This window comes from Hippichthys cyanospilos, chromosome 4 (assembly GCF_059441005.1).
Source record: "Hippichthys cyanospilos isolate Australia breed blue-spotted pipefish chromosome 4, RoL_Hcya_1.0, whole genome shotgun sequence".
Lineage (NCBI taxonomy): Eukaryota > Metazoa > Chordata > Actinopteri > Syngnathiformes > Syngnathidae > Hippichthys > Hippichthys cyanospilos.
This window is the reverse complement of record NC_142372.1, coordinates 16562549-16584834: the sequence shown is the minus strand read 5'-3', so window position 1 is coordinate 16584834 and position 22286 is coordinate 16562549. Positions and strand designations below refer to the sequence as shown.

Genomic DNA, 22286 nt, shown 5'->3' with positions numbered 1-22286 from the left:
TCATTTTCTTTAATCCTGGTCTTGCTTAAAATACAATGTGTTTTTGTATGTATATATTGTATTTGTACCATAGTTATCCCTACATCCCTATCCTGCCTTCACGCCTTCTTGAGGTTCTGAGCTCCCCAACACCCTTTATCATCGGAGTGAACTCATTGTTTCAGAGTGAAATCCAGGATCTGGTACGTACAGAATTAAATTTCCCAAGAATGTCTTTTTTTCTTTAATGTGATGATACAATGTTTACAGTTCAACAAGCAAGCACTTAAGATGCCCACACATAAAGTAATATGCGTTTAGATTTCGCTGCCTGTCCCACAGGTTGTGGTTTTCCCTCCAGTTGCAAGGAAACTATCTCATTTTTCAATATTTAATTTGTCACCAGTTGGATGTCATCATTGCGGACCTGGATGGAGGCACCGTAAAAATCCCTGAGTGCATCCACTTGTCTCTGCTTCCTGAACCTCTGCTCAGCCAAACACAAGCGGCCTTGTCACTAGTAAGCACGTGCACACCAGTACACTTTAACGCAATAACATTTTGATCATAACAAAATGCTGAAATGTAAAAGTGCATTTCACTCAGTTTCAGACTGTCCAGAGTTACTCATAAAAATGTAAAAATTGGCAGCAACACACTTAGTAAACAATGCCTGGGGGAGAAAAAAAAAAACATTTCAATGCTAGAATTTAATCTGAACACCAAATATGTTGAATCTGTCTCACAAATCATTATTTTTAGGCATTTAGTCTGCTTCTGTGTCTTAAAAATCAACATATGAAATCTTCTAGGTATTGCATCCTGATCTGGAGATTGCAGACAATGCGTTCCCTCCACCTCGCACTGCACCCTCCAACCTCAAATTGTTGGTAAGTCAGCATCACAATCACATGCCCTCTCTCCCCAAAGTTTGACATTTTCCTTCTACATGAGGAGGATATACTTCTTTCAACAATGGGCCTCTTATTCCGAAAAGTTCACAAGGGAGATTCAGCATCAACTGTAATCTCAGTCGACAGATTAATTTATAATCAAAGGTTTTTGTGAATGTGTGTCAGGACAAGGAGGTGAGGGCTGTCTTTCTCAGGCTGTTTGCACAACTCTTCCAGGGCTACAGGTCATGCCTGCAGCTCATTCGTATCCATTCCGAACCAGTTATTCACTTTCACAAGGTAAGATAAGTAACAATTCCCGTGCAAAATGTTCCAAGATCTAGTTTTTCTGCTAGTCATCCCTTGATTAAACAGTTTTCGTAATAACTTCCCAGGAAGGACTTTTTTTTCTTGTGCGGTAATATTCCAGGAATGACGGTTAAAGTGTTTTAACATCTGTGCCTAAAATGTGACATTTGCAGTCTTTTTTTATGTCTAAAATTTACCATATGAAACACATTACAGATTACAAGGCATTTTGTTTGTTTATGTCGGAGGTGTTTCCATTGTAACCACAGCGCAGATCCTCCTCCTCATCATCAAAGTACCCCACATGGATTCTGTTACAATTATGCTCAGCTTATTTTTCTGGAATCAGGAAGTGGGTCATGTTTGAGTGAACTCACAAACAAAAAAGGAGGCCTCAATTAAAGGCCCTGTTAGGTACATCTATTTCTGGGATACAAGAACTTGTACTTCATTACAATATAGCAGAGTATAATCAAAGGATGTATTTGAGCTATTATCTTTCAAGCAAACACTGCTTTGTATCCATGTCAGCTGTATAACATTGTTCGCAAAGGTACAGTATTAAAACTGTTCGATATTCTGACATTTTCCAGACTGCCTTTCTTGGCCAGCGAGGCCTCATTGAAAATGATTTCCTCACCAAGGTCTTAGATGGCATGGCCTTCGCTGGGTTTGTCTCTGAGCGTGGTCCTCCTTACCGAGCTTGTGATCTCTTTGACGAGGTAAGCACCTACCCCCATGCTCGTTGATACGATGCACTGTAGAAAGCCTTTAAACATAACCTGGTCACCTCGTTTCCCTTTACCAGACAAGCCATTTTTGTAACTTCAGGTTATTCTGGACCATTTTGCAGTTTTTATCTTGGTTTTATTCTGTTTGTGTTCATAGCTGGTGGCCTTTGGCATTGAGAAATTTAGGGAAGAAGATGTCAATGTGGTGAAACTGCAGAGGTGCATCAGGGAACTTGCCGAACAGCTATACAGAAATGTGAGTTGCTTTTTTAATAGTCAGTATTAAGCACCTTTTAACCAATGCGTTATAATCAATGTGATTTTTTTGTGGTGTCTTTAAATACAAGTGACCTTACTTACATGTTTTTCAAGATTTGGTGTATTGCTTTCACCTTGATTTACGAGCAAATATTGATACAAGTGCTGCAAAGTGGCAGGGAACTCAGCTTATCACACTTCACAAAAATATTGCAGTGATCAAGTCTTCAGTTGAAAAAAAAAAGTTGCTTGAAGCTGTTGATCACCACTCCCATTTGAAATGTATTCCCAAATGAACAACAACAACAAAAAACATACATACTGTGTTTTTAAAACAACTACATACTCACTTTTGCTTTGGATTGTCTGCTTAACTCAAGGCTAACTTAACACTAAAGATGGACTAATGAATAGCATCTGTATTGGCATTGTATTACGCTTTGAGCAACAAATATTTAATTCTAAATGATGGCGCAACAGATATGGACCGAAGATTTTGACAAGTGTACAACCTTTGCCCGCTGATGAGTGACCTTATCCATATGTGTGTGTGTGTGTGTGTGTGTGTGTGTGTGTGTGTGTGTATATATATATATATATATATATATATATATATATATATATATATATATATATGTATATACACCCTCTTGTGTGGCAACATTTTGGAAATAACTTTTAAATGTTTTACATGCTATTTAATCACTGTATATCTTTATGAAGTACAGTGTTACATAATAATATTTTCCTTTTAAGGAAAAATAAACAAAACAACTTTTTTTCTTTTTGGGGCTCAGGCTTCAGCGGATTTATGGCATTTCCATTCATTTTGTTACAGGTATAGTACGTAGGTTACGAGCGTGATCATTGCTTATGGAACGAATTAAACTTGTATCTCAAGGCACCACCGATCAGTTGATTGTAATACTTTGTTTTTTTCGCTAGGAGATTCCAAACCCTCACATGGCGTTCCAGAAAGTGCCTAGACCATCAGAGGGGTCACACCTTCGAGTCCACCAGGTACCCTTCCCCCTCTTGTGTGACAATCAAGTGGAGAAGCTGCTTCAGGAGGGCTTGGCCAAACACACAAATGCCCCTCCATTAACACGGCTTGACAAGAAGTGTGTTGTACCTGCTGGTCCTCCTGTTGGTATGACCGCCTATGACTATTCTAATATCAGCACCCACTCTTAATAAGAAAATTTGGAATGATTTCGTATCTATGTTTTTCAGTGTCCATAATAGGGAAGACTGGCTCTGTGTTTAACAGTGCTCGCAGGCTTGAGGTGGTGAGAAACTGCATAGCCTTCATATTTGAAAACAAGACCCTAGAGACTGAAAAGGTACAGTGTACAATGATTTCATTGGTTTCATAATATTTAGGTACTTGTAAGTTTATTCCACTACTTAGTGGTTCTCAAACGTAAACAAACTACTTAGTCATTTCAATAGAAAGATGAAATTTAAATGCAAGTTTAAATGTTCCACATACCACAATATAGTGGTGGTATCCATAACACTTTTTTTTGCAGTTTAGTAGTTACATTTCTACAGTACTGCCTGCTTCCTCGAGTAACTGATTGATTGACATCCTGAGGTTTTAACAGCGTGGTGGTTGTCTCAATTCCTTTTACTGGGGCTCTGGTATACAAACGGTGATATTGTAGGCAAAAAAACTTTTGTTTTTAATCTGTGCCAACAGCCAGGTTGCTTTGTATCTTCCCGACTTGGTGTATTTATCTTTTAATTAAAGCATGCAGCTTGGCGCTTATGTAAGAATGCATACCATTTATCCTGTGAACCGTCAATGAGCCCGTAAAACCTGCTTTGACAGATGGTCAGAATAAACATGGAGTTCTATTCAACGGAATGTACGTACTGCTTTTGCGATCGCGTACTTTATCGTAAAATAGTAACGTTTCATCCTGCTCATTAAAGACTGTAAGAGGGAATAGACTACAGATCTAGTCAAAAAATAAACGACATTACATTATATTATTCAGGACCATTGCAGACCGCACGTTGACTACTTGAAGATGTTAATCAGTCAGTAAATTTGAAATTATTATTTGTTTGTTTTCTACTATGGTTCCCTCAAATCAAGCCCATCTATATTGATTATAGTCTCACTGAATTATTTTCCAAGCCTGTCTTTGACCATCTTCACCCTCTTAACAGACTCTTCCTGCTGCTCTGCGGGCACTCAAAGGCAAAGCAGCTCGCCAGTGTTTGACTGATGAGCTAAGACTTCACGTCCAGCAAAATCGGGCCATACTGGACCACCAACAGTTTGACTACATCATCCGGATGATGAATTGTGCCCTGCAGGTATTTCACAGAATTCGGAACCCACTAAAAAAAAGTTTTACACAAACATTTATCACTTTTCAAAAGACAATAATCTCAGCCAGTCAGCTAAATGCCTGAATCGTTTTCTTTATCTGAACTTGTGATAATTTTGCTTCTCTTCAGTCAAAATACAGAATGATTATTAGCCTCTAGTGCTGTGTTTACTTTTTGTTGCAAAAACTGCAACTACTTCACATTTCTTTTCCGACCTCTTACATAAAATGATTTTGGGGTAAAAATAACCAGGATTTATGATAGCAGATCCGTCCAGAAGGAAAATCAAAACAGGAAAATACTTACAATGTCCTCGGCTTTTAAGCAAAAGCAGTGTCAAAGAAGCACAATTGTACATAAGACCTACTGTCCATGGTCACCCTTCCTCTTGGTTTTAGGTTTCCTGTATTCGCCAGTTGTTTACAGCATGTTGTAAGAATGTGTCCAGTAATGTTGCTCCTTGTTTATCAGACGAGTTGTTTGTCTCTTCCTGGTGCCCCCATGTTGAAACAAGTGTCAAAATCAGTAAACTGTGCTTTGTGCAGTTTTGGACGCATCTGAAGCTCAGCTACAGCAACCTGACAGCTAATTCTTCATTTTTACTGCCTTGATTGGGCTCACTTTTTGGCGTTTGATCATTGTTAACAGTTCTCACTGTACAGATTTCACAGGGGGACTTTGGATTCCAGTCATTTTTTAATACAAAGCCAATTAATCTCAGCAGCTGCTCAGCTACCCGGCATGAAATCAATGTTGAAGTTGTCGCCATGTGATCTATTGGCTTGTTGAAAAACAATTATAAACACAGAAACCATATAACATTTTTCCACTTAATTTTGAATGACCAACATTTTTTTTCACTTAAATTTAAATTGTTCTTAGCTGCACATTAAAAGCATACCATTTTAGACAAATGTCTCCCCGTAAATTTCGAACTGTGACAGCGAATTTGCCGTCTAAAACAGAACATCCGAACTATGATCGCCTGTCAGCATCAACGTGTGCAGTCATTTATATCTGTCATGCCAGCCTATATGGAGCTCTCGAGCGCTGCTATCTAGCAGCTAATTTATGGTATGCACAGCTATAATTGAGCCTGGAATACCGGTAAACACTGGCCACAAGTGCCATATGTCAATGTCAGGCTAATTAAGTTGTTTATTAGTGCCCTATTTTGTTTGTAGTGAGAGCAACAGATACAGTAGAGTGACTAGTCAAGTAGTTACACTGCAACACGCTGCTGGGAAACACTTCAAAATAAAAGTTTTCCTGTTGAAATAAAAGTGTCCCAGGGCATGTTTCCACCATGCTTTACTGTCATGCATAGCAATAGCAATTCTTGCTGTGATTGGCTTGACATTTTTTACACATTTACATTAATAAGCAGGACCAAGAAAAGTGCTTTGAGAATGTTTTTTTAACCGATTTACTCATATTACTTGAGGAGTCAGACCTAGTAAAATGGGAAAGAAAAATTAGAATCACACTTGTGGTGTGCCTTGAACACTAGTGACACACATTCTGATTTTACCGTCTTTTTTTTCTTCTTTCATTGGAACCAGGCATATTTTCTGAACTCAGTGTTTGTGGATTTAGAGATGAGCTGAGAAAGGAACATAAATAGCAATTTGGCAGTCAAGTTATTATTACTACACACCCTTTTCTTGCAACACCCTGCCATATAATAGACTCACAGTGATATTTTAGTAGTGTGTGCGTGCATAAGAGAGCGTGCACAAATAAGGGATCAGAGTGACCTATCTTGTAAAAAATGTAGCTTGATATTGTCGAACGATTACAAGATGCCTCATTAGGATTTCTGGCTCCCACATGTAGGTGACACGTTCATTCACAATGACATCATCATTAGGAGGTCAATCATGGCATTCATCATTAATGCGCGGCGCCCCACCAAAAGGTTTTGTTTCATGGTTGTAATCAGTGTTCAAATGTTTTGGGGAGGATTAGGTCCTGGAGGGTGTCACAAAACTGCACAAAGTCAATTGTCTGAAATTTAGAATGAAGTTGACTTGAGTTACTTGTTGGACTGCACCTTGAATATGTTTTTAGAAATGTATTCTACCGATTATCCTGATCAAACATAATTCTGGATTTTAAATACAGTAAGTTTATGTGAGGTCTATATATATACAAATACATTTTCCTATAGTATCGGTGACTTTGATTGCGTTTGACTTTACCTGGCATAGCCTGGCTGAGTGAGTGACATGAGTCAACAAATGACAGTTGTCTGACAGGCAAGCTATTCTGCGTTTAAACGAAGAGAGCGTTCAAAAATTCATGCCCGTGTACTACTGTGAGAGTGCGCGTGTGTGTTCAGAGAGGCATAGTGCTCTCCACTCTCATTGATGTAATTATTTTTCAATCAGAAGCATGTGCTTGAAAGGCTTTCATCTGTAGTACGATTTGACGCACTGGCGCACCAGATCTTCAGTGGGAGTGGCTAGTGTGGCACTGATGCGCCAATGCAATAACCCTTGTTACAACATAAAAAAAAAAAAAAAAACGGTATTCCCTGCTCCTGCAACCTGAATTTATATGTGGCTGTTCTGATTTTGGTCTGTCAAATATATTCTAAAATGTTTCCGCATCCCCCATGTTATGTACTCACACATCAATTGTTGTTTTATTGTGCTTTGAATGAGCTTTTCTTATGTATGCATTTGATTTCCTAATGTGAGAGTGGTCATTTAACATGCCTCAAGTGTACTGCCGAATGCAAGAGAGTACTTTGTTTTCTTTTGTTTTTTTTGCAATATAGAAAAGCGCTGTACCGTTGCACAGCTTCCACAATTCAAGGTGTGCTCGCTGCGTCACTTAGCGTGACGTCAACGACTGTCAAATCCGATGTGTATTTGGAGCTGTTCAGACTGAGATGCATCTTGTCAAGAATGTATCGGAAACTTCCACTCGAATGCGGTCTCAACAAGTTGAATGACAAGCAGGATGATGAACTAAAGAAACTACCACACACTGGATGAGAATAAAGTCTAATTAGCTTTTTTTTATTTATTTATATGAAGCTCTGTTACTTATAAATTGATATACGTTTTTTCAAGCTGTGCAATATATCAACAAAGCTACGAGTCGCTGGCAGAGCGAGCACTTTCGTACTCCAACAAGTGCTTTGTGACGGAAAGACTGCTAAAAGTACCTGGTGGAAAAGACCATCTGACAACCAGCGAGTGTAGGTCCATTTTCTTTTTGGGGGCTTGCATAGTCAATAGTTTGCAGGAGGACACAAAAATGCTCGGCTAAGGCGGGCACCCTTGAACGCTTTGGTGCTTAGAAGGTTCCTGGTAGACGCTTAGGGAAACCCTCCAGACCCGGAACGTTTTTTGGTGTGAACGAAAAGGGAAAGTCAAGCTGCCAGGCTACATACAGCATAAGAGTTCCTGCGGTGTGAAAGGGGCTTTTATTATTTTTACAGCGGTCCTTGCAACTTCAGAGTCATGTGTCTGTGGGGATTAATCCTGTGAGCCAGAATTTGCATCGACCTTTCTCGGTTATCTAATTGAGTAAACTAATTCATCATTGCAGCCCTTTAGTTACATGTTTTTACAAGGAGACATTTTTCAAAGCCAATATTGTATGGAAAAACAGATGGATTCCCAGGAATGTGTTGCTGTCGCCAATAAGATTTTATAATATTTTTTCCTGTTTAAACAAAGGTTATTATCCTTATCTGTGTTTCTGCCATGAATCACACTAAGTAACAAGCCCCACTGACGCATTTGAGCTAATTGCACATCTAGCTGTGTGTGCCCTGTACACACACACACTGGTCAGTGCTCCTGCTCCCCACAGTACACAAGCCATGTGGGGGAATGAGGCCTGCTGTGGATGTATCCTGGCATCCCAACCATTTCCTGTCAGATAGGATTATTAGTCTTCTGTGCTCTGCTTCTCTTATGGCCCAGGGCCTCATCCTAGTTCAAAAACACACTCTGAATGGCAGTTTACTAGGAGTGGGGATTACGGTGCGAGGTTCATGTGGCCATAGCCATATGTCGCACGTGATAGTGAGTTTGACCTGCTGAGGTGAGAAATGGGAAAGACGAGCACAAGCCCCAATGTTAATGCGTAACTTCATTATTTTTTGACATTTAGCACATAAATGTGTTTGTTGCTACGACAACCTCTCCTCTGCAGCCTTGATGGGCTTCTTGACATAATAGCAGAAATGGCGCTTCCCATGTTCAGCTCATTCCAGTGAATGCCCATTGCAGTCAGGTGAACATCTGCTGTAATCAGGTTTCACAGCTCTCACTAGACCGCCGAGGTCAACTATGTGGCCTTCTCTTCCTTTTGGTAAACGCTATTCATAAAATATGGTTATCCACTCTGTGTGTAAAGGTGCCATTTACGTGTGCATTCCAGATGCATCACTTCATTCCTGCAGATTTCCTGGATAGTGTCTCAGGAAGTTTCATTGTTCAATTCCTGTACCTTTTTTGTCACATGTTTCAGTTCCCTGTGTGTGCTCTCTGTCGCGTACGTGTTTGAGACCAAATAGCCACGTTAGTCATCGTAGCCATTAGGAGTTCTCGCAGCTTCAAGAGGGAGAAAAAAAGACTGGAGAAAAATACAATAAATAATGGGAGGAAAAGGAGACAGTGGGATGTCATAGCAGACCGAAACCCGATGCCATACATTATAACATTTTCTTGACATACCAAATACACTTGCATGTGCTCCGCAGCCTGCAAGAGGTAAATCCTCGTGTCATCGAAAAATTAATTTTCACTTCACTTGTTGTTTACTCTCAGGCCCTTTGTAGATTGCCGTGCTTATCTCTTTCTGAATTTATCTCGAAATCTTTTGTGCTTTCGCTACTCAACCGGTCTGTTAAGAGGCGATTGTAGGCGATAATGTTGACCTGGTATCATTTACACATTCATACATTTTGTGGTGTTTGAGTCAATCATTTTATTTTAACTGAGCCTGGATTGTAAATCCAGAAAATTGTTTTTTTTTTTTTTTTATCATGAAAATGGCACAGATTTTCTGGCCTCTAACTTCTTTCTGATCTTATGATCATTTTGTTTTCTAATATTTCTGTTTCTAAGAAAAGATGAGAGCATCACTGATTTGGAAGTGTTTTTGTTTGTTAGATTTTCTCTTACGCATTTCCAATCGTGAACGCCAGTGACCTGCAGCATTGTACAGTACACGATGCCAATAAACAATGCTCAGCTGCCGCTCTAAGATGGAAATTTTTATCGAAACCCAAATGGCAGAAAAGACAAACACAAGTGACACTGAAAATAAAACAGAAACATTGTTGCTTAGTCTACGCAGGGGGCAGGCATGCTTTCATCTGTAGCTGCGCCACTTGTGTTTTGCATTTTTGCTCGTCTGTACATTCTTGTTTTTTTTTTTCCTTGTCCCCCCCCCCCCGGTCTTCTCTTGAGCAATGGTGGCAACAGGGGCCCCATTACAGACCACTATCAGAGAATGTGCATTCTTCACCCTATGCTGTGAACTCTTTGATTTCTCAAAGTGTGACTATGTATACACTCAACATTCTTTTTGATGACTTTCAAGTGAGGCAGATTGCAAAACAAATGCTCATACTTTTTTTGTATCGAATGAATCAGTCCAACTGAGGGTTATGAGGTACACCACCAGGTCAAAATCAGTGTGCTGTTTCTGGTTGGTTTTTTTTTTGTTTGTTTTTTTCTCCCCCTCTGGCTATATTCTCCTTAAGCTTATCCCGATATAGCTTAGCACCAATAAGTACCAATTTCCTGTGAATTAAGTACTTCTGGAGTCCGACTTGCATCCTTACTCTTATTCTCATCGGTTTTGTGGAGCCCCTAAGGCTGCTACTTGATTTCTCTTAATGTGCTTCCTAAAACACCGATAAGCGCCACCTTTTTGACCTGACTGAATCTAGTTTGGACATGCTTGCCAAAGTGGTTCCCACTTAGTTGCCATTGTTTTCATTGAAACATTGCATTATATCATTCGAAGCATAATGCACATGATAAGTATGTAAGTTGGTCAGTTATCTATGTATTTTATCTGAGTTGTGAGTTCAATGGGTTCACTATCTTTTAGTCACAAATGATCAAGAATCAATAAAGGCACTCTAAAATTGTGTGAAAAGAATAAGTGATAGATTCATTTGATATATTGTGATTACAAAAAGTTCCACGTCAAATGTTACTCTTTCTCAATAGAGGATTTTCCAGGATTCTAGATTTCTAAATGATTAGAATGCACAGGAAAGTTGTGTTAGATGGAGCCTTTACAATGGTAAAATTTTGTTTACACAAAATCATAGATGTGACTGATTTTCAAAATTCCGGAAAGAATCAGATTTTCAAAATTCCGGAAAGAATCAAATGATAAAAATGTCCAATCATACAATGGCAAAGTTTATGCAATTTGTGTAAGGGAAAGTATAATATTATAATATTATACTATTACTAATATTATAATATTATAAGTATAATGTTTGATCTCATATTTGAGTCACAAGTCCAAATTAAGATGCACAAATGTAGAATACCTTAAAAAAGTGTGTCACTATGCATAATATTGATTCCATAGTACATGTTAAAAATGAATAATTAGCCAAAGGTTAGCTATTCAATAAATATAAATTCACAAAATTGGCCAGGATTTAATAGTTTAGTGTTAAATAACATTTTGTGTCGATTATTTTCCGTAGATCATCTATTTTTCTTTTATTTTTGAAATGTGCCCCTGGCCAATAAAAAGGATTCCAAGACAGGGACATGGAGATGACAAAAGAAACAATAACGTTTGTATTTGCCGCTAAGGAAATATTTGCAACTATTCTTTCATATAGTAAAAGCATAAAAGAAAAATGATTGGTTCTGGATCTCGCCTTGGCCATATGACTGTGAAATTTTATGTAACACTTTTTGATTGTGATAAGACTTTTAGTTTAATCTGGTTCAAGATTGAGAAAAAAGTTGCAAATAAATTCAAGACTCGTCCGCTTTAACAAGTGTGTCAGGGCAAGGATTATATAAGGCTATTGAAAGCATATGTCTATGTCAACTATGGAACACGGTGAATTGAGTGGTTTTGGCAGACATTTTTTTTTGCTTGGCGCTGACATTTAACAGGATATGGCAGTCTTTATGTAATGTGTGTTTGGCTTGTTTACCCCTTAGTATTCATCACATCTATCGTTCCCATATGTCACATGCATGCTTGATGTCCAGTTAGAACGTTTTTTTTTTTTTTTTAAGATATAGCTTAGGAACACGTACCGGCAATAACGCAATGTCTCACTTTTCCTTTACCAAAACATGCATGTTTTTTTTCCAGTGGTCCTGGTGTGTCTTGGGAGCTTTACCCGAAATGCGTAACCTGTGACCTGCTGTGTCTTGCCCCGCTCTCACTTGTCCCCTGTTGTTTGACCCACAGGACTGTTCCAGCTCAGAGGAGTACACCGTGGCTGCTGCACTGCTGCCACTGTCAACAGCTTTTTACAGAGTAAGTAGGTTCATTAAATACAGATGTGTGTTCCACGTAAGGCTTCTGTTTCGCTCATTTCACAGATAATGCATACAAAGTGCTCGGGCGGTGCGCCTGTTGCGAAAACCACTTCCAGAACTTCACTTGAAATCGTGTTTTGGGGCTTGAGATACTCAGCAATATACCATTTGCATTATACAGCAATACCTTACTGATGAGTTTAATTTTTTACTTGATACATTTCGGAACTTAAAACAGTTGTATTCATATTTCCCCGTTGCAATGAATTGAAATGCATTAATTGGCTGCACCCCCTCGATACAATACAAAAAAGTAATGTGTTTTTTAGATAACAAAAATAGAACTATACAGAATTGTACTTGCTTCACGCTTGCTTCACATGGGTGGGCACCTTACCTACCAGAAATCAGTACTCTATAACAGAGCACATAAAATACAGTTAGAACTTCTCAGTAAGCTCTAATAATATTACATTTTTGTTGACGATAAAGCATATACCGTATGCATGTATTTCATTGCTGCACCATTTTTTTTTTTAATATCAGTTGCTTAGTGAGTTGTGCAGCCACATCATCAGTGCGAGTTACACTATCCCATCTGTGGCATTGTGCGTTTTCATTATGCCAGCACATTTTCCTGAGGCAAAGTCATGTGATTATGATTATACAACTTGTATGTCACTTTTGTTATGTTTAGTTGTACAGTAAACTTCAACTGGAAATGGCAATGAAGGGCTCAAAGCAAGCACTTGACCTCTTTTTCTAAATAATTGTCCACTATTTTCAAAATTGCTGCTTGTTGACAATTTTGCTGCCTACATCTAGTAATGGATCTCACATTTTTGCTCACAGCAAAGAATGGCTTGCATCTCGATAAACTTGATAAATCTCGATAAAAGTTTTGTCACTTTAATGTTTGTATAACCTGTTTGTAATATGGTTTTTCCTACTGTATATTAGTGGAGTGGAACAAATTGACACCCTTCAATTTCTGGCCAATTCTTGAAAACTCATCCACTGGAATTCCCCCATTTGGTTAAGTGTTTGGGTTGCAGCAGGAAGAGCATGCCCGATAAAAACCTATCCACAAAACTGATATGAGTTAGCAACCTGTCTTGCTGTGCTAATATCTGATGAAGGAAGAGGAAAGTCAAAAGAATTCCATGGCATCAATGTCACAGGAGATTTCCAAACCACAGTGTAGAGTAGCTCACCTTCGCTCATCACATGTAACCACAGCTCGTTGCCCTGAGGGGGCAGACACTACTGTCCTCATTTGTTTTCATACCAGTTGGTTATCATTAGTCTCCATATTTTGGTCTCTTCGTGTCGTATTATATCCATTTGGTTACGCTCCTTCCATTGTGAGTGAACGGGCACATAGAATAAATTGACAGTCGCAATAGCCAATCAGATCACGAGGTGGCGACAGTAAGGCCAGCTAGAAAGCCTCACCTCTAACGTGACACGCATGCACTCTGTGATTGAATACTCACCAGGGGGGGGGGGGCAGCGCTATGCAGGTCAAACAAGCTTGGCCATTTGACTGTGGCAATCCCTGTGTCCTGCGCTTCTGGCTTCTGTTGAATGGTCATTCTCTGCCTTTTTTATAGCGAATTAAAACGTAGCATAGAAAAGGATTTATTGTTGGCACTGAAATGCACAGACAAACTCTACAAGCAAGTCATTGAAGTCTTCTTGAGGAAAGAAAGAAGAATGGATTTTGAGTTGAATTAAGTGTTTTATAGGATGGCTGTTTTGGTGAGTGCAAGCATTGTATTGATGTCAGATTTTTTTTTTAATTGATTCTGTAATTCTTCATGCTGTGGTGCAAGACATAAACCAAGAAATACAGAACAGTGAACAGTACTGGACTAGACCATTACTGTCCCTCGCCCCCCAAGACCTTGCGTTATCATTTTTGCGATGTCCTATCAAGTGACTCCAAAATATGTTGGTACTCAAACGATGTGTTTGACTAAATGACTACAAGTGCCTTAGATTCTACAGCTGCGAAGTAAGCCAGACATGTTTGGCTTTGGCTAAATTTGGTGCATTGCCTTATGGCCTGGCCTCTCCAATTTGAGCTTATACTCCGAAAAAGACTGTTTGACAAATCTTGTCCGTTTGTTTTCCTTTTTACAACAAAGACCGCTTGCCATGTTTATTCTAGATTAGATTATTATTATAAATGATTATTATTAGATTAGTTTAGTTATTTTCTCTTGGCAACCCTTCAAAACAGCATGCATTGGGGGTTTTTTCTGCTTTTTATTGTATTTTTGATCATTTGATTGTCACTATCTGTACAACAGAGTACAAGTCACTATTAATCATGTTTTTGAAGTTTGGTTGGAAATCTAAGATAATACATTTCTATTAATATTTGAGTCATGTCAATTAATATTTGAGTCATGTCAAATCACATTTTGCACATTTTTACTTTGAAAAGGGAGGGTGTTGAATGTACATAATATATATTGTAGTCAAGATCGCAGTTGACCTGATGTCGAAATAACTAAACATTCTAAGTCTCTGTTGGAACCACTGGTTGAGTGAAATCATTGGGGTTTTTATAAAATAAACATTGACTTCCACTTTATTTGTGTTGTTATCATACTGTAAGTCTTTAAATAGAACAAAATTCACATTCTGAAGTCCGAGTTTGCCCTATTTTCATGTTACCAGTGGTGCCGTCCACAAGCTCCTACGTAGATTCCCCAGGCCATGGAACATGTGAACTTCCTCACACTGCAACCGCATTTGTCATCACTCGACATAGTGTTTGGTTTGTTATCATATGTTGAGGCTCATCAGCTGAAGTTATTGACCCACATTCTCCGTACATTCTTAAAACAACTCTGTTACACCTCAGATGTTTGGCAATATATTTGCAATAGAAGGACAAACTGAAATAAAAATGCTGCTGTGTATTTGCATGTATGATGCTAGTTGGTAAAGTTCATCTAGATTTTAGACTCGCACAGTTCCTCTGCCCTTTGTTATGCAAAATGTGTGTTTATCAGGAGATGAATAGGTCACAAACATTTCAGTTTCACTTTTTCTTTTGCATAATATTTGATTTATTTAAATGTGCCAAAGTAAGCGTCTTTGTCTTATTGAAAACAATGTATTTTATTCAACTGGATAAAAAAAAACAAAATGATGACCAACATTGCAAGAACATATCGCAGTTAGGTGGGAAGTCCTCCTTAAGCTTGTCCACATGAGGAAAGTGATGCTCTGGTTCGCTCTAAAAATGTTCTTCCGTTTTATTTAATCTATGTTTACCTCTTTTTGGAACATTTATATTACTTGTACATTGTGTTATTACACAGTTATGTTCTACTGGTGGGTTTGTTTATGATTTGGACTTTCAGGATCATCTTTCAGTGAGTAAATAGTTTTTTGTTTTTTTTTTAATTTACACAAAGAGATTGATTATCTGCAAGACATTTATGCATTCCCCCTGAGGAAGAAATCATCATTTTTTTCTGCAATTTGGGAATTTCCCGAATTTCTTAAGACTCTTTCTGTCTCCAGGCTGGTGACATGTTTGGTAGGACTCAGCGTTTTTCCAGTGACAACATGCACCATCACTCACTATCTGCGTGACATAATTAACCTGATGTCCAGTCGGTGCTTAAAGGCTTCTTGCCATACTATAAACCTCCGAATTGTGGGTCTAAAGTTAATAACGACCTCAGGTCCTGATAGCCCATTTATCTTTTACCTAAACACAATTTTTCCCCTTCAGATACCTTGCTGAGGTTTTTTTTTTTGGCTTGTTTGTACACTTCTACATTCCACCCTACATGAATCGAGACTCTCAGCCAGATGGGCCTGATAGTAGTATACTCCCCTTTTCCCTTTAACTTGACTTCCTTATTTCCTTTCCCCCTCCCTGTCCATTATTCTCTCTTTCCCCGTGTCTCGCCTTGCCATCTGTCTTGTGAGTGTCTTGCTCTATTAAGAAGGGAGACCTAGGTCAAAATGACCTGCACATATCTGAAGAGTCAGAAAAACACACCCAGGCTGAGTATAGACAGCATAAGCTCGTCACAAGCCCCAACCCCAAACACACTAGCACGTTCACATATCTGCATTTAGACACAGAGCATGTGAAACAGAGAGGTGTTACTTGTTCGCATTTAATCGGGATAGAGGCTCTTTCGTCTTTTGCTCATTACCCATCCCATTACCTTACATCTTGTCTGTGCGAAGTCTAGAGTGAGACACATTCTTCTTCAGCATGTACTGTCAGCTTTGGTCATAGTGAAAGCCTTTCCTCGAATTATATAGGACGGCATATGTTGAGCTCTTTTTTTTCTGAAAGAACTCCGGAATGACTAATTGTATTAGTTTCGCTGATGAAGGGACATTTTTATTGCCATAAATGTTGTATAATAGAGAACAAGGCATATTACTCATCGTGTATTGATTTAAAGTGACATGATTTATTATGAAAGAGCAGCGTGTGCAGTGTGTATTCCAGTGCGCGCAAAAGTAACATGAAGAAGCTCCAAGAAGAGCTCAACATTTCAAAACGTTTAAAACACCTCTGATCTGACAATTACAGGGACTTAAGTGAGATAATTTGCCACTTTGGTATATGTTGAATTCCAAGAGTTTTGGTATTTAAAAGAATATCATGAATCCGTTGAACTTGGATCGGCCACATCAGGAACAGCATGCCGGGCTGTCCATCTCTTGGCTTCGCTCCCATCGTTGAGGGATTAAAGCTGTTTCGGGTGGTTATAATTATAGCAACTGCCTCCACTTCTCATACTTGAGGAGAAACAACAAAATGAAAATTTAAACAAAACAAAAGAAAAAAAAATGTAATTCTTGGGGGAAGGAATTGACCTGCCCCCCCGCCCCCCCTATGCTGTAGTGTTCCAGTGGTGGCGACCACTTGCCTGAAGCTAAGCATTGAGCAGTCCCTTCCTGGATTATTTTTGCAAGTAACAAGTGCTTAATCTTCAGCCTCCAAACGACAAATAAGCAACACTGATAGTTTCCACAACACCCAGAAAAAAGAAAAAAAAAACGACGATCTTTTGCTGCATTGAGTGACCTTATCATTTCACTGAATATAATTTGGTTATTGCTTGTCCTTTAAGTGATGTCTGGTTCAACCGCTGTTTTTGAGTGCATTGGAAAAACAAGAGTACCTGTCAGCGTCATCACATTGCAAATTAGTAGTATTAATTTTGTTATGTTACAGCCTTTCCAATCTGTATTAAATGAATTCCTTACTTCAAATTTCTGCACACAATACCTCATTATGACAATGTGAAAAAACGTTTTGATGGACATTTTCTGTATTTATTGAAAATCGAAAAAAAAAACACACTTTTACATGATTTAATACTTTGTTGGGTTGCTGCAGAGATGCTTGTCCTTCTGGAAGGCTCTCCACTCTCCACAGAATAATGCTGGAGCTCTGACAGAGTGACTTGGTCACCTCCCTCACGAAGGCTCTTCTCCCCTGATCACTCAGTTTAGGCAGCCCGCCTCAAGACAATACTTTCTCGCAGGTCTATAGACACTTCCTTTCACTTTGTGCATGGCGTTTGTGCTCTGACATGCACCTTATATATACAAGTGTGTGCAATTCCAAATCATGTCCAATCAACTGGATTTACTCCAATTAAACTGTAGAAACATTTCAAAGATGATCAGTGGAAAATGATGCCCCTGAGCTCAATTTTTAGATCCATGACAAAGGCTGTAAATAGTTATGTAAATGTGATTACTTATTTCTATTTATAATAAATTCAAAAAATGTCATAATAAATTCCAAACTTTTTTTTTTTTTTTTTCAAATTGTCATAATAAAGAATTTTGGGGTAACATGACAAAATTTGGAAAATTAAGCCCCGTGGATAGTTTCTGGATGCATTTCTTAGAATAATCACACACAACTCATTTGCGTTGCCTTTTAAATTTATTTTTGTTTTCTCAGAAACTGGTTGCTGGGGTGAACCAGTTTGCTTACACCTGCATCCAGGACCACCCCATCTGGACAAATCAACAATTTTGGGAGGCCACGTTCTATAGCGAGGTCCAGAGTCAGATCCGAGACTTGTACCTCAACACCCCGGAGGAGAAGTGGGGCATCACTGCCACGCTAAAGGTAAAATTATGCCACTTGAGGATGGATTTATCTAGAGTCTCATGTAGCTGATCTCTCTTAATCACTGTTAAAGATCACTTGGAACAGTAGTTCTCATTCTTTTTCTTTTGTGGTGTACTCTCAGTAAACCTTTTCAGCCAAGCATCCCCTAACCAACACAAAGCATTTTTGGTTAAAAATAACTAAATAAACAAAGACTGTGCCGTCATTGTCGGATTTTTAAAATGTTAATTGTATAGTGGACACTGTTGAACTATTTTGAAATAAATAAAGTATACAATTTTGAGATCATGGAAAAGATAAGTTCTCAAAGCAGATTATTAACCTAATTTTAAATACAATTTTCAAGTGATTGACAGGTGATGTTTATTGGCACATGTGTTAGGTCAAACATGGTTATTAGAATAATCAAATGACTGTAAATAGCTTTGTCAAAATTCATTTTGTTGACATATTTTCGATGTGTATAATTATATTTAAAGCCAATGAGACTGTGTTGAATAATTATCTGCTGACCAGCATTTTGTTGTCAGCAAGAATTCTTTTGAAATGTTTCTTTCCTACCGTTCTCTACCAGGATGTGGGCACAGCGCCTGCAAAAGACGAGGAGCAGACAGCTATGGATCTGGCTGCTGAGCAGCTGCGCTTGTGGCCAAAACTCAGCAAAGAGAAACAGCAGGAACTTGTGAAGAACGAGGAGAGTACCATTTTCAGCCAGGCCATCCATTACGCCAGCCTCATGGTATACCTGCTCGTTCCTTTGGACACCAGCAAGAACAAACTGCTACGCAACACGCCCGCAGCCGACTGGGAGAGCGGCAGCAACAGCATCGTCACCAACAGGTCAGCATAGAGAGGAAATCGCGTTTACGCGCTTGAGTCAGTGCTTTACGATTTAGGCTTTGGATATGGCTGTTGTTGTGGCACGGTGGCAGACTTTAGCACATCTGCATAGCAGTTCAGAAGTCCTGGGTTCAATTCCAGCTTGCCCCTGTCTTCCTGTGTAAAGTTTGCACGTTCTCCCCATGCTCACTTAGGTCTTCTCCGGGCACTCTGGGCTCCTTCCACATTCCAAAAACTTGCATAGTAGGTGTATTTGGACCCTCCAAATTTCCCTTATGTGTTAGTGTGGGTGTGAATGCTTGTTTGTTTCTGTGTGCCCTGCAATTGGCTGGCAACCAGTACAGGGGAATTATTTTTAACTTATTCTGCATTATCGTGTCTGTCATAAAGTACAATATTGTAGCATGTTCCTATTTTTTTTCAATCGCTCAAAAAATAATTTATACAATTAGAACTTTAAGTTTGAATCTTGAATTTGGATTTGTTTCATTCATAAAATCTTTGAGTGCCGTTGAGTTAATCCAATGAGCACATGTAAGGTACTTGTGGGTGGAAATCACTCATGTTACTTCACATGTTGCGAAATCAAGTGAAGGATGTCTTCGATGTTGGTTCTGAATCCAACCTGAGATGCATTCAGGATGTTGCTACTGCACAAAAAGGGAGGCTGTCAACCCTTCGGGGGTCATAATGGGCCCACTCTGCACTCACTTCAAACCAAACAAAATAACAAGTGATTTCCCTTGCTGAGCACTGTGAAAGAAATCTTTACTTCAAAGGGGCTAGTTTGTTGCCAAAATCCTTCAGATGAACACAGTGTTTTTATTTTGTTTGTAGTATAATACTTATTTTTGCACCCAATGTTGGTGTTTTAGTCATGAAACTGCCTCAAGATGTAGAAATGTATTCTTTACTCTTTCCATTCAATTTTAATGAGACAACAGCTGCAAAATTGTTTGTCTCGTGACTTGCTTTCGTTGTTTTTCTTTTTTTCATTGTCGACCCAGATGTTTGGTTTTATTATAGAAGACATTTGGATCGTGCCACTCAGTTGTGAGGATTCTAGAAGGCAGTTTGTGAAACAATGACTGATATATTGATCCTAGCAGCAACACATTTGTGCCTGGCTCACCACTTGCTGATCATTTCTGTCAACAAGCAGCTCTCACGTCTTCCCAGGGACACAGCCTTTACATATTTTGCTTTTCATCATGCCATTTATCATTTATAGCATCGCCGGCAGCGTCGCCGAAAGCTTCGATACAGAAAGCGGCTTTGAGGATTCGGAGAACAGCGACGTGGCCAACTCGGTGGTCCGATTTGTGGCTCGCTTTATCGACAAGGTGTGCACTGAGAGCGGTGTAACCCAAGAACACATCAAGAACCTCCACAGCATGATCCCTGGTACGTCACGGACAGTGTTCATTCACGCATCTGCTGTCCTAATTCCCTCAGCTTTGTGCAGAGTAACTCCTGCCGGTGTTTATTCTCAGCAACACCGTCCTTTGAGCGGATTAACTCCTGACATGTTAAATGGCCTTAAAAGCTCTAAATACACACACTGCTTTGTGTGAATGTGTGCGAGCACATGTGTTTCTTTGTATGGGCTCTGTGCGTGTGTGGACACCAGGTAACCTCATCTTGTGACCTACAGGCGTGGTCGCTATGCAGATGGAGGCTCTCGAGGCAGTTCACAGGGAGAGCAGGAGGTTACCACCCATTCAGAAGGTGTGTGATGCTCCACATTGCAACATATATTCTTAAAATGTGCTTCCGAATCACTCCTTTCTAAGGTTGACCTCAAGAAATGTAACTACTGTACTTCTATACAAATATGCCAGGGGTGTCAGACGTACGGCTCGCGGGCCAGCCCCAGCCCGCAAGTTGCTTTTGTGAAGCATTTAAAAAAATGAATAAGACCCATTAGTCTGCTGTCTATAATCAATAAACAAAAAATTATATATATTTTTACAAGCGATGCCGCTCTGAGGTCTGCAACTTACAAGGGGTAGTGACCACTTGACACCCTTGTGTGAAATAGCTTGCTGATCCCTTCAGTGACAGAAAGTGGAACACGTTACTAGCTTTCATGCTAGCATTTGTATCTAACTTCGTGCTACTGCTCAGTATGGGTAAAATCTATTGATCGCCTGAAGAGATTCACAATGGGCGAGGATCGCCATCTAGGCAATCACCGTTCAACTTTGGTCCATGTTGTATTACGATCGATCAGTCTTGTATTTGTTTTCAGATTTACTTTTTTTACAGCTCAGCAGTTAGCACCCAATAGGTGTTTGTTTCATTGTATTTATTATTTATTTTAGTTCATCTTATGCCTTCTCTGCAAAATATGTATTCAATGAACAAATGGAGAAGAGATCAGAAAATTGCCATTCATTAAAATGCAATTCAAGGAAAACATCTTTTGCGAGTATGGCCCTCTTAAGAAAATGTTTTCCTCCATGTGGCCCCTAAATTAAAATGAGTTTGACACCCCTCAAATATGCACACACTTAGGGCAATATTAGTAAAAAATAAATAAATAAATAAATAATAGGGCAATTTAGTTTTCAATTTACTCAGTATGCATATTTTGGGGAGCAGGAGTTTCCCACAAAGCACACACTGAATGTTACCACTTTCTCACTGTGCTGCACTAACTTGTCAGTATTGTGTTTTTGTTTTCCCCAACATGAACACAATTTAACCTTTGATATGAAACTATATATTGTGACACTGTAAACAACCGCAGTTTAGCAGGCAAATAAGACATAATGTTTTTCCTTGATGACCTTCCTTAGGTACCACATTGTTTTTAAACGTAACAACACATGTTCATTTCAGAACCACTTTTGCTCAACTATAGAAACAACAACAAAAGACGGTCTATTTTGAAACTTAAACTGATAATATATCTTGACCTTTTTACCGACAGTCATCCCACTCCCATTCACTGTTTTTATTCTCGTTCCTGCTCATGTGCAGCAAGTGGAAGATTGCCAATGTTTTCATGTGTACTTTCAAATATTTTACTTGGTATTTTGAACCCTGCTGCGCTTTTATTGTGTCTGCCAGTATTTGGTAATCCTTGTCACACGCACTCATACACACAGACAAACAGCACCCCAGTACTGCTTTGAGGCCGACCTGGAAGCTGTGGTGAGCTCTCCGCTGAACTTTGTGGCTCATTCCAAGCTGGATCGCTAGATGCAAGACGCATGCCAAATACTAAAAAGTGTCTAAACAACAGTGGCACCGGCCTCATGACGAGTCAGTGTAGTTTTGGTAATAA

The 22286-nt window shown here is 39.1% G+C and overlaps 1 protein-coding gene across 3 annotated transcripts in view; it reads left to right on the top strand.

Moving 5' to 3' along the window:
• sbf2 (SET binding factor 2) overlaps positions 1 to 22286 on the top strand; it is an 82102-nt gene that overhangs the window by 38613 nt on the left and 21203 nt on the right. For all 3 annotated transcript variants that reach the window (XM_088412989.1, XM_088412990.1, XM_088412988.1), the window contains exons 8-21: positions 74 to 182; positions 386 to 499; positions 792 to 869; positions 1059 to 1172; positions 1775 to 1903; positions 2070 to 2168; positions 3116 to 3320; positions 3404 to 3513; positions 4349 to 4498; positions 11942 to 12010; positions 17981 to 18151; positions 18729 to 18994; positions 20226 to 20398; positions 20649 to 20722. In XM_088412989.1, the coding sequence (XP_088269115.1) occupies positions 74 to 182; positions 386 to 499; positions 792 to 869; positions 1059 to 1172; positions 1775 to 1903; positions 2070 to 2168; positions 3116 to 3320; positions 3404 to 3513; positions 4349 to 4498; positions 11942 to 12010; positions 17981 to 18151; positions 18729 to 18994; positions 20226 to 20398; positions 20649 to 20722 (1861 nt within the window). The remainder of the gene's footprint in view (positions 1 to 73; positions 183 to 385; positions 500 to 791; positions 870 to 1058; positions 1173 to 1774; positions 1904 to 2069; positions 2169 to 3115; positions 3321 to 3403; positions 3514 to 4348; positions 4499 to 11941; positions 12011 to 17980; positions 18152 to 18728; positions 18995 to 20225; positions 20399 to 20648; positions 20723 to 22286) is intronic.